Genomic DNA, 16,733 nt, shown 5'->3' with positions numbered 1-16,733 from the left:
CATTTGGTTATTTTACTTCCCTCACAATACCACGGGTAATATCCTATTTTTTCTCTCTGCAATGAACCAAGTCTGAATGGAGCCCTATTGTGGATTTGATCTTTATTGTGTGGTTAATGTGTGTTTTTGTATTTATAGTTCATGTTTAGATTCTTCACAAAATTTTGTGCCATTTTAAGGTTTGATATGTTAATCTTTTTCTGATTAATATGTAAGAATTTTGTACAGTACAGACCTTTTGCCTATTCTTTGTCATCAGACCTCACTTTTAAAATATTGTATTATGGTTTACATCTTTTGCTTCTCCTAAGAAATATCTATTTTTTTAAATATTTAAAATACTAAATTATTTTCCTGCAGTATCTTATTCATTGGATTTGTTCATAGTTTAGGTAAATATTTACCCATATACTTGTCTGGTTGTTTAATAAATATGTTTTCTACATTTAAATAGTAAATAAATTTCATTTGTAATATGAAAATAGGATCTAAATTTTATTAATAATTTGTTATTAAACCTTCAGAGGAACTTACTGAGGAATCTTCCTCAGCTTGTGGAATCACAGTAGCAATCTTGCTGCTTGTATTTTCTGAGTTCTGCTACTGTCATAGCAGGGAGTGACATTTTACATTATTGTTAAGGACCAAAATGATCTAATATGCTCTTGAAAGAGTATACCTCTCTCTGCCTCTCTCTGAAATTGCCTATCTCTTGTTTATTTTCATCAGATTATGACACAGAAACTTTCAGTGCTATTATTAAGTAGCATTTATTAAGTAGTTTAACATGTAGATTTTAGTTTGAAATAGGCCATAGCTTCCCTAAGGCTTACTCTGTTTCTTGTTAGTATACACAAATATCCAAACATGTGAAATAATGAGCCACAAAGGTGTATGTTTTATAAACAATCTTCTATTTAAATCTTGCTGCCTTTCAATGTGAGGCATTTTCAAAAATTCATTGTTCTAATATGATAAATGAAATACTGTGTAGTATAATCTCCATGGTAAAACAGTTATTGAAAAGAGTGATGGTTGTGTGTTTATGTGTATCACACTATAACTACATTTTACAATAGATACACATCCCAAAACTGTTGGTGGTGAATAGAGAAAACTGATAATATGTTACTCTTAACTATGTATTTTTCCATAATATCCCACAAAAATTAATACAATTGACTTCTTTTCCAGGGAAATGTTATGTCTTCTAAACTTATGCAAATGTAGCATTTCATTCACCTTCTCACCTTTCCACCTCAGAAATGAAGTGACTTACTCAGTTGGAAGGGAGATGGGTGGCCGAGGTAGGCAATCGTGAGCCTGCTCAGAAGCCACCCCAGACCTTCCCGCCTGGAGGCCTGGTCTCGGGCTCCCTCGCCCCGTGTGCCTCCCCAGTTAAGTACATGGCATCCTGTGAGCCTCCGGAGGCAGGCAGGAGAGGCACAGCACTGTTTCCCACTGAGGAAGAACGTGAGGAGCACGAGGGAACCAGGCCCTCAGGAGGTCCCCAGGGACTGTCCCTGCACGTAATCATCTGCCGGTCCCCAAATGCTATCAAGACAGAGACAATGAAAACAGGGCTCTCCTTGTTTCCTACGAATGGCCTGAGATAACACATTGTTTACAGTTGACACTTTTAAATTAACTTAATTAAGCAATTGATTTATTGATTGTATATGCTAAAAGTTTTGCTATTCTGTTTTATTTATTCATATCAGAAACACTCATTGAGTGTCTGTTGTGTATGTCCATCCCTCTTTTAATCATTGAAGATATAATTGGGCCAAAACAAAATAGAAGAAAATACTCTATATCAATCTGAAATTAATTGATGTGCTTTTTTATTACAAATATAGTCAGGAGAATGCCATGGTGGTTGACATAATGATATACAGGACTAGTTCAAATTATTATATGAAAGCTGTGCACAATAAAAAAAGACTTAAAGGCTTTAAACACATTTCAAAACAAAATTCTGAATAAAATTCAGTGTTAACTAAAAAAATCAACATATCACTTTTCTTAATTTATGTCTTTACTGAAGTAGAGTTGATAGAGTTTCCGTCAACATAGAAAGATGATACAAAACCATTGACTATACTCTCTATGTTGTATTTTCATTGCTGTGGCTAATTTATATTATGATTGGGATTTTGTGCCTCTTTGTCCCCTTCATCTATTTCATCCCCCTGGTCCAAAACCTCCCCCATGGTAACAACATACTAATTTAAAATATGAAATATTCCTTTTTAGTCAACATCATATATCCAAAGTAAAAATTTAGAAGGATATGAGACAAAAAGCATAGTATAATCACAGTAGAAAAGTTACAACTTTTTAGTATTTTTGAAAATACTAAAGGTTGTTTTCTTTTTTCTTTTTTGATATTATTTATTTACATTGAAGTATAGTTGATATTCACAATAAATTGTTTTCAAGTACATGACATAGTGATTTGACAGTTATCTCCATTATTAAATGCTCACCCCAATTAGTGTAGTTACTATCTGCTAACATAGAAAGATGTTACAGATACAGTACACTCCATGCTGTACTTTCATCCTTGTGATTAATTTATACTATGATTGAGATTTTATGTCTCTTTATCCCCTTTACTTATTTCACTCACCCACCCAAAACCCTCCACCATGGTAACCACCAGTGTCTTCTCAGTGACTATTGATGTCATTGTTCTTTTTGTTTTGATTTTACATGTAAGCAAAGTCATATGGTATTTGTCTTTCTCTGTCTGGCTTGTTTCACTGAGCATAATACTCTCTAGGTCCAACCATGTTTTTGCAAACGTAAGATATCTTCCTTTAAGAATTGCATTAAGATATTACATCTGTGAAATATTCAAATATCATACATGAGATATCCAAGGAGAAATATAAGACAAAAATAGAGACTAATATTGACCCAGCAAATATTAAAAGAGAATCAAAAGAAGAGAAAGATAAAATTTCAAACTATATTAAGAAGAAAGGAAGAATAGGCATCTAAAACTGTTTAAGACAAGAAAAAGAGGCTCACAAATCTTATGAAAAATGAGAGAAAAATGATTAAAAATCAAATGATCAGTTTGGAAACAAATAGAAATATCAAGCATAAAATGGAATTACTATGTTTGAAAAATAAAACTAAATGAATACAATGAAACATATTCAGATATATTTCTCAAAATATGATAGGTATTATACATACCTAGATATATCATGAAGAAATATGTGGCTATAAGAATAAATTAAGAATGTCTATGAAATTTGAACAAAAACATCAACTTATCATTTATTTGGAGTCAAGTAAGATGATCACTGAAGTTTCTTTAATGATATACAAGTATAGAAAGACTACAGTAGAATTTACCAATTTCAGTGGTTTCTCTTTTAAATAAAAAACTCATCATTGAGGAAAAAATAAATTATTTTTTTTCCAACTTTATTGCGATAATGTTGACATATAATATAACACTGTATAAATTTAAGGTGTACAATGTTTTGATACTACACCGTATGACTACCTTCAGAACGTTAGCTCACAACTGTGCAGTCGTGCTGGGGGTGGGGTGTGTTCTCCTCGGTCCTTGTCCCCACCATGACAAAGAACTGCCGGGCAGAGGCACAGCAGTGAAGAGTAGCAAAAATTTTATTTGTATGCACTCTAAGGGAAGAGCAGCCCAGAGTCAAGGGGGTATAGGCAGGTTTACTTGATAAAAGCAGAAAGGAAGGAAAAACAGAGGGATGGAAAGGAAGTGCGTTGAACTGCTGGACATTGGACAAATCACTTGCCAATGCCTAAAGCCAGGGTCACCTTGAATCTGCGTGGCATGGGAACTGAGTCCCTACCACCTAGGATTTGGGGGAGCCACAGGGCACTGGATGAAGTGAGATTATGTTCTGGGAACTTCCCAAATCAAAGAAAGGAGATTTTCAGGCAGGCTGCTGGAGAGCATGATGGTACAGCTGCGGATGCATCCAGGTCGTTCAGGCAACGGGAACTTGCAAGCCCACATCAGAGCTCTCAGGAGCTCCTCCGTACTTGTCTGAAGCAGGACAGAGAGAGTGACCACTTATGCTTAAAGTCTGGAAAACAGAATGAAATAGCAGAGTGACAAAGACCCCACTGAGGAGCACAGAGACAAAATGTAATAATTTGAGCAGTAAGAAATCTTTAAAATTACACACTCCAAGAAAGGGGAGTGTGGGCAACCTCAGAGAGGGGATGCACCTAAGAATTTAGGGCCTGGGGTTTTATAGGCCCTTTTTGGGTAGTGGTCATCATGAGGGATGATGTATACACGTGATTTATAATTCCTTTCATGTTTGTCTTAAGAATAGGGTTTTGTAGGTGACTATGTTGCTTCCAGGCTTCAGCATTTTTTGTCCAGACAGGTTTATTTACACTTCCAAGGTTTGTCTCCTGCCCTGGTTACAAAGTTACTTGATTAGGGGCTGGAGGTAGGGGAAGAACTGTATATAAATTAAGTCAAAGAATAAGCGGGGCCTTTTTTGCAGGCTAAGCACAGTTTACAATGGCATGACCCTTGTCTCATTTCCCTGCCCTACTTCATGAGATGCAGGGTAAACAAGTCCATGATTGACTTTTATTTATCTGGGGGAATATCCCAACATTCCAAGTCTCTCCTTGCCTGTGAAACTGCAACAAATTAAATTATTAACTCTTGAGTCCTTTCTGGCTCTCTTATTTTGTCTGGTTGACTCTCTGAGTCCCTTTTGTGGGCCTTACTGGGCTTATTCTCCTTCCACCTACTCATATATATTTTTTCTGTCTAACAGTTGCATAATTATCATTACTTTTTGTTGTGAGAACATTTAAGATATGCTCTCTCAGCAACCACTAAGCACGCAATACATTATATTATCAAAAATCACCAAGGTGTACATTAGATATCTGACATAATCATCTTCTAACCAGAACTTTATACTCTTTGATCAATAATTGCCATTTCCTCCCAAATTATAACCACCATTTTACTCTCTATTCTTACATGTTCAGATTTTTTAGATTCTTTACATTTCTTTGTATGAATTATCTCAATTAAGATAATGCTTTTAAGATGATTCATGTTGTGATGGATGGAAGTTTCCTTCCTTATAATAGGTGGAGAATGTTCCTTTTGTATATATATAAAATATAATCTTCGACCATTTATCCACTGTGAGACACTGAGGTTGTTTCCATATTTTGGCTATTGTGAGTGATGTGGAAAGAAACATGAGAGGACATATATCTCTTTGAGATCCTGTTTTTATTTCTTTTGCCACATACCTAGAAGTGGAACTGCTGGATCATTTGGTAGCTCTGTATTTAATTCTTTGAGAAAACTTCAGGAATAAAAGAACCATGATTATAAGAACAATAAAATTAAGAAAGGTCCTATTGGGATTGCTTTTAGATTATCAGTTATTTTGAATAAAATCTAAGCTCTCTATGCTTACTATGCTGATACTTCCATTCAACATTTTTATGTCCATTTGAGGAGTTTGGAAAATGTTACATTATTGAAGTTGCACATTTTAGGGATATTTATTTCTATGTATTATATGATGCCACTTTTTGCGGGAGGCCTCTTTTTACACTCTTTTTCAATTGGCTCTCCTTGGGTTAGAGGAAAGATATGATTTACTGTAATTAGTAGGTACCTGATTGAAGTCTTAGTAGGTATTTTTAATTGATTTCATTGTTCCTGTTATGATGCTTCACAGGGATTTTCTCACTTAATCTTTAACCCTATGCAGTAGAAATAGCTATTGCCTAGAACGAGCCCTTTAGTATCCACCCTAGCCTGACGCTCCAAACGTCTTTGCCTTGCTCTATCGTACTGCCTAGACTCCAGGCCTGTGGGATCTCATCCTGTTTGGTGAGACAGCAGCACATTTTTAAGAATCCTAACAAACTCTGCTTCTCCTTCTGGATTACATTCTTCACCAATACTTTTAAGAATATTTTCTCTCTACAAAAACTATTCCTTCTCAGAAAATTCTCCTCAATTTAACTCCCCTCCAATGTGTTTCTGTTTCAGTGTTTTGGTTTATATTCCATTAAATGCTACATCATGACTCAGTCCTTTATTTTATCCAACACCCAGAATGAGCTTGGATATGTTTTTTTAAGTATGCCTTCCATACATAATGTATATTTAGATCATACTAATTTACTCAGTATGCTGATACCTTTCGATCAAATTCAATCAGTCTTCCATGGTCACATTTATACATTTTGATCCATTTTTGCATGTTTTTACTATTTCATTTGCATTTGTTTAATATCCTTTGTTTATTTATTTATTTTGAAGTATAACAACATACAATGTAATATTAGTTTCAAGCATGCAAATGCTAGTTTGAGAGTTATCTACATTATTAAATGCTCTGCTTAACTACTGGAGTTGCTACCTGTCAACATAGAAAGGCGTTCCAGAATTTTGACTGTATTCTCTGTGCTGTTCTTTCATGTTGTTCAGTTTTCATGAAAGTGCTACTTTTTATTTGAATAATTGAATCTGTGTTGCCTCCCATTTATTATTTTTATTTGGTTTGGAAGATGTCCATTTACCTTACAATCTTATTTGTCATGGCAAGACAGAAACACAAACACACACATCTTTTCCTCAGAAAGAAATATGCTGCATTTTGTTTTTGTTTCCTATGCTTCCCCATTTTTATGGTGATTCAGGATTTTAATATCAGATTTTACAAATATGTTACATATACAAATCTATATGAAACATTAAGTGTGACTAGAAGTTTAACTTGTTTCTATGCTCAACTTACATTCTTATAAAACACATATCAACCAATATATTATTTCTTTACTAGTGTAAATGCTACAGTAATAAATTTAAAATGTTGTGTGTGGTAATCTTTTTAATGTTATGTATGCCTCATATTTTAATTCTTTACTTTCTCACTACTACCTTAAAGATTTGGTAATCTATCTACTTTCTAGAATCCAATGTGCCTAATATAATATTGGATGCAAAGCCAGCTTGTTTATATGTATTTTGTTTCTTTTCTCACAGATTTTGTGTTCTTTACTGTTACTATATAACATACTGTTACATAATTTACCATGTTACTAATTTACATAACAGTTATTATGACATGCATAGTTTGATTTTTTTAAAATTTGTGTGTGCTTTATCCAGCCCAGTTCCTTGATTACCTCTCTGACTTTGAAGACAAGTTCTCCTTCTATCTCAGAAATCATTTTTACCATTTTGTCATGTTAGCCTGTCTTCTTTGCTCCTGCTGTGAATGTCGCACGTGGTGTGCTGAGCAGGCTGCCCTGGCTGCAGGGGGTACTTGCGGTCACTCTTTGGCAACTCCAGGGTCAGTGCATCTAGTGATAGTGAAGATATTCACAAAACTGAAACTGGCAGGCACTGCAAATCATTCAAATTGGTGGGGTTTTATTTTGTTTTATGGGACAGATGTTTTATTATTGCATAATTTTCTCTATGTATTTTATCATTTTTAAAATTTTATACACATATATTTTTTCTTTCTCATGATATTCAGGGCATATGCTTTGACTTTAACTTCCACTTGCTAAATTAGTTTTCACTGATGCACATTCAACTACTGTCTTTACTATTTTTTTCTTCTCAATCTTTTTTTAAAAGAAAATTCATAATCCAGTTGTTTTAACCTTTCTATTTTTGAAACTGTTTAGTGTTTTTCAATTTACTTTATTTAAAATCTTTCTCAATATGTAGTAATTATTTTTCTTTTACTTTACTTCCTTTTTTCTTTTTGGATTTTCTTTAATTTTAGAGATTCTTTTTGATGAGCTTGGTTTTACTTATATGTGTGGAAAATCTTCATTTTATTTCCTTTTTATATTTGAGTATGTGTTTGCTTTGTCCCATTCTTTTTTCTGAGATGAAAAAAACAATCCCCATATTCCTCACTAGCACATAAAATGTAACACTCATATGATACAAAATCTATATGCTGATACATAACCAAACATACCAACAGTGTGTCAAAATTCAACACAAATATTACATAGAGCATATTGTCTTAGCCCTGGTACGTTTAGCTGGCATCCTTAATGGAAATGTAAGTAGCTTTTCTGAGAACTTGGGAAAATGCTTCCACTTTCCTGACAAGATCCCAGTGATCCACTAATAATCTAATTGTGAAGACTAAACAAATTATCATATTCTAACATGTACCATGTGTTAGTTACTAATCTGAAATCTGTATACATTACATTGTGTCAAAATTTCAAGAGGCCAACAAGGGTGGGCACCCTGTAAACTTATCAGATGAAGAAACTGAGGTGCAAGTGATGAAATGACAGATCACGGAGCCCTGGGCTCCCTGTGCTGGCTTAAAACACTGACATATTGGACAGTTCAATTGTGTTGTTTTGTCCATTAGAAAAATCCTGTGAGTTTGGTCCTGGCTTGTGAAAGTGCCTCCATTCTTCAGACAGAAACCCTGAGGAAGAGTGGGGAGCACCGCTTTCCTGGAATCTATCTAAGGCTGGTTTCCAGAGGAGCGGAAGAGGACCCAGGGGTCAATGTGCTCACACTGCACGCACGAAGCCTGGAGGCAGCCCTCCCCGGGCGCTGTCTTCCATGCGGGGTCATGAGGTGGCTGCTGGAACGCTGGAACGTTTCCTCTGCTCCTTGGTCTCCATGACCCACAAAATTTCACCTTAGGAGCCCTCAAAATGTCAGTGGAACTGAGACTCTCCTTCTGTTCAAATTATTGTCTGTGATCTTTATCAGTGTGTTGACAGGTTCAAGTATCCTAGTATTTCTTGATATATAATAGTTGAGTTTATTTACAATACATTCAGGTTCCCTCACTTTCTAAAACCAATTGTCTCCTGCATTGCCCCTGGGCACCCACTATTATGGGTGCTCAGAGCTGTGTTCCCAGGGGTTTCCTCTAATGCCATTGACAAGCACACACGTTAAAGTTAAACATGGAGGATCTTGTTATAAAACAGAACAATTCCTATCAGAAACTCGGTTATCTCAAGGAAATGTACCTTCATCCTTGCCAATGACTGAAACATTGCACCTTCTTCAGATTCTGGCTTACTTATACTATCTAAGAAAATAATTTGTGAGTCTCTGTTGTTACTAATCTATTTTTCCCTCTATTCACCTTTCTCCATGAATTTCTCCTGGATTCTCCTGCACTCCTCACTTGTTTTTGAGAAAGTCTGTAAATGAGATTAGAATAGAAAATATAGAATAGAATAGAAAAACACTCAGGTGACTAATGGTCTCAGTTTTCAATCTCTAAATCAAATAGGGACATTTTACAAAAGTCTGTTTCTATTTAAGAGAGAGTTTCTTTAGCAATGTCAGAATGTTAGGTTTTCCTTTTCCTTTTTTTTTGTTTGAAACAGTTTTATTTACTGTATACATTGATTTAAAATTGATATATATAAAATTGTACTATACAGAAATTTAAATTGCTGACAGGATAGCTTGCTTAATAATTTTTTCAGTGATTTGCTATTCTTGTTCATTTTTCTTCACCAGTTATTTTGTAGACCTCTTTTATTTTAAATATTTTACAAGTGTTAAATTTATGGGAAAAGTAAGATCATTTTCTAGACAAGAAAATTATGATTCAAAGGTGTTTGATAGCCAACCCATAGCTGTAATGCAAGTATTCAGCAGAGCTAGGATGTAAGACACATTTCCCCAGTGCTGCAGTTTCAGCTCTTCTATTCAGACACATGGAAATTCAATCTAAAACCTAAGATTGATTAGTGAGGGAGAAAAAAGGTTTTTGATTTTGCATTCCAACTGTGAAGTCTCATTGTATTTCTACAGTATAGCAGGACCAAATATAAAGTTTTGTGAAGAAAAACTAAGCAGTTTTCTAAAGACCTCAATCTTCAGAAGGAAAATGGCATAACCTTGCCAGAGCTACATAAAAATATTTTAGGAATCATTTTAACCAAATTGAAGATATGACACTATCAATAAAGTGTCAAAAGTATAAAAGCACTCAAGGGAGAAAATTGCAATCAGTGGAATAGGAAAGGGAATAAACATAGAGGTGGTGACAGCCTTAAAAACGGTGAGCTGCATTTCCCCAAAGTTAGCAGATAAATGGGAAAAGAAGAGTGAATATATAAGAATTATTTTGTATCAAAATTCTTTAAATGCTGTTAGAAAATCATTTAGAATTTTTTAATGGATATGTTGATGTTGAACTGGGCTGGGGGACAGATACGTTACTCTACGAGATGGGTTAAAATCTTGATTATAGTAAAGAGCCCTGAGTTGAAGACATCCCATGTTTTCGGGCAGCGACCAGGAGTATGGACATATAAGGCCATTACAAAATGGTCGGGAACAGTTCTCACGGTCCACTCAGCGTTCAGTACCTTGGATATCAGCGGAGTGACGTTGCGGCTCTGGATCACACGGACTGAATAGTCACCCCAAAACAGGGATTTCATGGCGCCCACGGCACCCAGCTCTCCGAGATGGGGTCCAAAGGATCACGGCGACCCGATCCGGCTGCGCAGGGTGAGGAGCCCTCGCGGAGCTGTGGGGCGCTGGCTCAGACACGTGTGCTTTGGCTTTGCTCTTCTTAGACGTTCACGGCTTAATAAACTTATGAGGCTTTTTAACTCACCAGTATTTTAATCTTAAAAGTACATAAACTTTCCAATTTTCAGAGTCATGAGTGTTAAAAAGCATAATGTATAAACAATTCAGTTAAATATAGTGATCAAAACAAATAAAAGCATTTCTAAATATTCACTTTGTTGATTTTTGGATCTATATGAGGGAAGGAACAGAAAAAAATCTACAAAGAAGTTCATAAAACATATTTTAAAAGAAAGTGAGAGAAGATCAGGATTTAAACATCAAAATAAAGAGAGAACATGGTAATAATTGCTAGAAAGTAGTATATGTAGCTGGTCAGAAGGAGATTATTAGAAAAATTCTAGATAAATTTCCAAATGAAATGGGTTTCAAAACCCTAGTGGTAGAAGTGGACATAAATGTTTTTCTGCCTGGTATGCAGAGAATGGATTGTGAATCTAAGTCTAGCTTTGAGGTATCTAATAAAGGGTAGCCTCCAATCTGTAGTCAGATTCTGTTTTTCCATCAACCAACCATGTGTTAATATTTATAAAATACTTCTAATGAGACAGGATGTATAGAAATGACCTATATTAACTCAATCTTCCAGGCAAACCTTTGATACTCATACTAATTTTATAGTAAGTTATAAACAGGTTTGTAAATATTTGCCCAAATTCTTATAGACTCTGTACCACCTCAAACAAGGAAATAAGGCACATAAGCAGGGAAAATGAAGGAAAAAAAATATTTTCTCATACTACTCAATACCAGATAGAATAAAATTGGATACATGGGAGTCGATAAACATACATAGTCTAATTCTTTCTATCCTTGGATTTTTCATGCTTTAGGGGTTACTCATGTCCAAAGAAAAGTACCCAACACTCTCCGACTCTAGCATGGTGACTGAATTCGTGCTTCTGGGATTTTCAGATGTGCTGGAGCTCAGAGCCTCGCACGCCGTGCTGTTCCTACTGATATACTTGGCGACCCTGACGGGGAACCTTCTGATCGTCATGGTAACCACCTTTGAGCAGGGTCTTCACACTCCCATGTACTTCTTCCTCAGGAATCTGTCCGTCCTGGACATGGGCTACATTTTTTTCACTGTGCCCAAGGTGTGTGTCGTCTTACTGCTGGACAGTGGGGTGATCTCCGTAGCTGGATGTGAAGCTCAGATCTTCCTGGTGCTTGTCTTCGCTTTACCAGAGCTGCTGTTTCTCACCGTCATGGCCTGCGACCGCTGTGTGGCCGTCTGCCTGCCCCTCTCCTACCCTGCAGTCATGAGCCCTCAGGTCTGTGTCCAGATGACCCTGGCCTCCATCCTCAGTGCTGGGGTCAACTCAGGGTTCCACACTGAGTGTACAACACATTCCAGCTATTCTTCTGTCGGTCCAACGTGGTCCACCAGTTCTTCCGTGACATCCCCTCCCTGCTGAGGCTCTCCTGCTCTGACACCTTCAGCAATGAAATCGCCATTTTTGTCTGTTCTGTGGGGATTGCAGGTGGCTGCTTTGCCTTCATCGCTGTGTCTTATGTTTACGTATTTGCTACTGTGCTCAGGGCTCCAACCGGAAGAGAGCGAGGAAAGGCCTTTTCCGCCTGTGTCCCTCACACCCTTGTGGTAACAGTGTCTGTCAGCTCAGCCGCTGCCGTGCGTGTGAAGCCAAGCTCCACCCCGCCCACAATTCAGGACACGGTCACATCCATGCTCTACAGTATAGTCCCTCCCCTCTCGAACCCTGTTATTTATAGTCTAGGAAATCAGCAAATAAAGGAGGCTGTACAGAGAACTATGAGAAGGTTTTATTAAGAAGATTATCATTATTTCAATGCATTTCCTCTTTGATGAGGTGAGTTGAAAATGCTTCAATATTAGTTTTCTTGTCTATTTCCAACTTTAAGGGCTTGATTTATTTCTAAGTGACAATCAGTATATCATCTCAATATAGAAAAAAATATAATTGTTTTTCCTCTCCAAAAACACACATTCCCTCATTCCTGAAACATTACTGCTAAATACTGCTATTGTTTGTTAAATATTTACCTTTCCAGTTTTTCCCCTTTAGATCTAGAAAGTTTTAGAACAGATAAATTGTATATTAACTTTTATCTCTCTTTGCAATTATGAATCATTCATTCATCCTTTATTTTAAATTTTCATTAAAATTCATAAAACATGAAAATTGGTTAAGAACAACACTAAAATATAACTTTTAATAATTAGGTGAATAGGTGAAATGCAATTTAGGGCAATCGAAAACTCTATATGATACTGCAATGTGAATTCATTACATATGAGTGTGTTAAGACTCACAGAACTGTAAAATACAAAGAGCAAAATCTAATGTAAAATGCAGGTTTGGTTTTTGTTAATGTATCATTATTGGTTCATCAATTATAACAAATTTACCATCCCACGAATTTGTGTCTCCTTCAATTTCTTTCATCAGGGTCTTACAGTTTTTAGAGTACCGGTCTTTCACCTCCTTGGTTAGGTTTATTCCTACGTATTTTATTCTTTTTGGATACAATTTTCAATGCAATATTTTCCTGATTTCTGTTTATGCTAGTTTATTACATAGGAATACAACAAATTTCTGTATATTAATTTTGTATCCTGCAACTTTGCTAAATCCAGTTATTAGTTCTAATAGGTTTTTGTGGACTCTTTAAGTTATTCTGTCTGTAATATCATGTCATCTGCAAATAGTGACAGTTTAACTTTTTCCTTGCTGAATTGAATGCCTTTATTTATTTTACTTGTCTGACTGCCATGGCTAGGACCTCCAGTACTGTGTTGAATAAAAGTTGTGAGGGTGGGCATCTCTGTCTTGTTCTTGATCTGAGAGGAAAAGCTTTTCACCACTGAGTGTGGTTTTAGCTTTGGCTTTATTTTATATGACTTTTAATATTTGGAAGTATGTTTTCTCTATAACCCTTTATTTAAAGTGTTTTTCATGAATGGATGTTGAATCCTGTCAAATGGTTTTCAGCATCTACTGAGATGTTCACATAGTTTTTATCCTTACTTTTGTTAATGAGTTTTTTCACAGTGATAGATACATGAATATTTTACTGTCCTTGAATCCCTGGAATAAGTCTCAATTGATTGTGATGGATGATTACTTTTATGTAATTTTTAAATTCAGTTTGCCCAAAGCAATTTACAGATTCAATACAATTTCTATAAAAATACCTATGGCATTTTTCAGTGAACAAGATTGAATAATTCTAAAATTTATTTAGAACTACAAAAGATCCAAAATAGCCAAGGGAATCTTGGGAAACAAAAATAGAGCTCCCTGATATCAAGCTACAGTAATCATAACAGTGTGGTGCTGACACAAGAAGAATGGACCCATAGATCAATGGAGCAGAATGGAGACCCCAGAAAAAATGAACTCACAAATGTATGGTCAACAAATATATGACAAAGGAGGCAAGAATGTACAATTGAGTAAAAAGAGACTCTTCCATAGTTGGTATTGGGAAAACTGTACAGTTACAAGTAAGAGAAGGAAACTGGATTACTGTCTAATACCATACACTAAAAACTTAAATATAAGACATAAAGTATCATCCCCTTATCCTATGTAGATACTGTATTTAAATGTACTGATGACTCTGATATATCCTGTTTAGTGATACCCTCCTTGTATAACATTTCTTATTCTTTCTGTATTCCTTTCCATAGTTTCACTTTTTATGATTTCATATAAATGTTCAATTTCTAATCTATCATTAATTCCAGTCAGTGTAATTTTTATCACACATAGTGAATTTTTAAATATCTTTAGGAGTTACCCAAAGGTCTCTTTATATCCCCCATATATCCACATTGCTTTCAGAACACATGCCAGAGTTATTTTTGCATTTCTTTGCATTTGCTTGCCTGCTAATGCTAATATCTGCTTAAGTTGGGTCAGTCTTGATGAACTTTTCTTCTTCTTATTTCTTGACATTTCCTTTGTGTGTGTGTGTGTGTGTGTGTGTGTGTGTGTGTGTGTGCATGTGCATGACTTTTAATCCCTAATTGGATTCCAGATATTGTGTAGTTTACCTAATTTGATGCTGATACTTCGTTTTCATATGAATATACTTGATCATTGATTAATTTATAATTGTGATTTTGGAAACATTTTTGCTTTAGGGCTTTCAAGATTTTTGTCCAAGAACAGTGCAGTATTTATTCTAGATCTGATTTTTATTAGTGACTGAAAAAATTCCTTCCAAGATGGTGAACGTTTCCATTCTAAGACTATTGAATATAGATGCTCTTCCTGGAAAATGTGAATACATCTTCCTCTTCTTTTTGATTATGTTTTATTTTCATTTGAATTGGGTAATTTCTTTAAGTGTGCACAGAACACACTGTGGAAAGCTGCAGAGAAATCTGCAGATTTCCAGATCTCTTTTCATGGACAGCTCATTCCTCTGATATTCTGTGCTGTAAGTCACCCACCAGTGTCCCCGGAATCTCATTCCCATGTCTTCGTACCAGGGGTCCCACTGTCTGTCACCAGGGCCCCCTTGAGCTGGAGTACAGCCCTGCAGGAGGCTCCTCTGTTAACATTCATGCTTTTATGTCAAAATTTTGCCTTTAGTGGGGCTGTAACGTAAGGACTCAGTTGGAAGGCAGCATTAATCATGAGATGCCGCTTATGATATTAGGTAATAAAGTGTTCTGACATCCCTCCTGGCTGCCCCGTTGCACTGCTCCTCTCGCCCCTTCAGTAGGTTGTGCTGAGGTAAGTCATCCGCCATGCTGAGGGAATCTCCTGTGGGTGGGCCTACGTGGCTAGGTCCTGTGGCCTCAGACCAGTATGTAGTGAATTTTGAGGGGATACTCCCCATCGCCATTTACAGTTTCAGGTAGAGTTAAAACCCTTTCCAAAACCTTGACAGCAAGCAAATGAGAAGCCTTGTTAGAGACACCGTGATAAGTCTCCTGTATTCCTGACTCACAGAAACCATGAAATTTTACATATTCATTGTTTGAACTGAACTTGCTGTTCTCTGAGGGAATTTATTAAGCAGAATTTATATTTACTAAGATTTTTGGTACCTGTAGGTGGGATGATGCTATAATAATAAAAAAAAAGATTGAGTTTAGAATACTGGGATTGTGAGGAAACTTGACAGAAATGGAAAGTTCCTGGCATTCGTGGAAGTCTCATGGTATTGGTGAGGCTGTCACTGGGCTTGGGGGAAAGTGAGGAAGAGCTTGTCAGGAACTTCAGGAGGGCTGATGTTCTATGTTGTGAAAAAATTTAGAACATTGTTTTCTGCAGTAATGTGGACAGTAGGAAATAAATTCTGTGAACAGAGTGATGTAGCTAAATCAACATTCACATTAGATATTGAAGATACTCCTTTATTTTTTATGCTTGATTATGGTAAAATGAAAGAGGGCAGAGATAAATTGAAAGGAGTAGTATTAAAATATATGACAGTGGAAAATATGCAGAGGTATGACATGGCAATGATGATAAAGCAGCCACCACCAATCCCCATGGCAAAGATAAGAATTAAGAGCTCATTGCTGAAGGTGTCAGAGCAGGAGAGGCTCAGCAGAGAGGGGACATCACAGAAGAACTGATGGACCACGTTGGACTGACAGAAGGACAGCCAGAAAGTGTTCCCTGTGTGCACACCTGCATAGATGAGGCCACTGAGCATGGAGACCAGTGTTGTCCAGACACAGAACTGGTGGTTCATGATGAGGGGGTAGTGGAGGGGCTGGCAGATGGCCACAAAGCAGTCATGGGCCATGATGGTGAGAATAGGAGCTCTACATACACACAATAAATAACCAGGAAGATCTGAGCTGCACAGCCAGCCCTTGAAATGGCCCTGTTGTCAATGAGGGAATTGACACAGGCTTACAGTGACAGAAACATATCACACATCTAAGATGGACAGGTTCTTGAGGAAGAAGTACATGGGTGTGTGAAGGTTCTGGTCCAGAGTGGTGGCAGAGATGATGAGGAGATTCCCTAACAGGGTGGCCACGTACATCAGTAGGAATAACAGGGCATGTAGGACCCTTAACTCCAACACTTCAGCAAAGCCCATGAGGAGAAACTCAGTCACCATAGTGGCCATTTCTGAAAATGCTGGTTGACCAGGA

At 36.5% G+C, this 16,733-nt stretch overlaps 1 protein-coding gene across 1 annotated transcript; it reads left to right on the top strand.

The window, feature by feature from the left end:
* Positions 1-10,462: 10,462 nt before the first annotated feature.
* On the top strand, positions 10,463-12,413 carry LOC140846006 (olfactory receptor 14C36-like). The gene is made up of 3 exons (XM_073221438.1): positions 10,463-10,534; positions 11,452-11,895; positions 11,979-12,413. The coding sequence occupies exons 1-3, from the start codon at positions 10,463-10,465 to the stop codon at positions 12,411-12,413; spliced, it is 951 nt and encodes a 316-aa protein (XP_073077539.1).
* The last annotated feature ends 4,320 nt before the right edge of the window (positions 12,414-16,733 follow it).

The sequence above is a fragment of the Manis javanica genome, chromosome 14 (genome assembly GCF_040802235.1).
Source record: "Manis javanica isolate MJ-LG chromosome 14, MJ_LKY, whole genome shotgun sequence".
Classification (NCBI taxonomy): Eukaryota; Metazoa; Chordata; class Mammalia; order Pholidota; family Manidae; genus Manis; species Manis javanica.
This window is presented reverse-complemented; position numbering and strand designations above follow the sequence as displayed.

What these genes read in the sequence shown, in the direction of transcription:
- LOC140846006 (XM_073221438.1), top strand. Translation starts at nt 10,463, where the DNA reads ATGGCGCCCACGGCACCCAGCTCTCCGAGATGGGGTCCAAAGGATCAC. An exon ending in ACCCGATCCGGCTGCGCAGG is followed by an intron (nt 10,535 to 11,451) that starts GTGAGGAGCCCT and finishes TTCATGCTTTAG; the next exon opens with GGGTTACTCATGTCCAAAGA. An exon ending in CTGCAGTCATGAGCCCTCAG is followed by an intron (nt 11,896 to 11,978) that starts GTCTGTGTCCAG and finishes AACACATTCCAG; the next exon opens with CTATTCTTCTGTCGGTCCAA.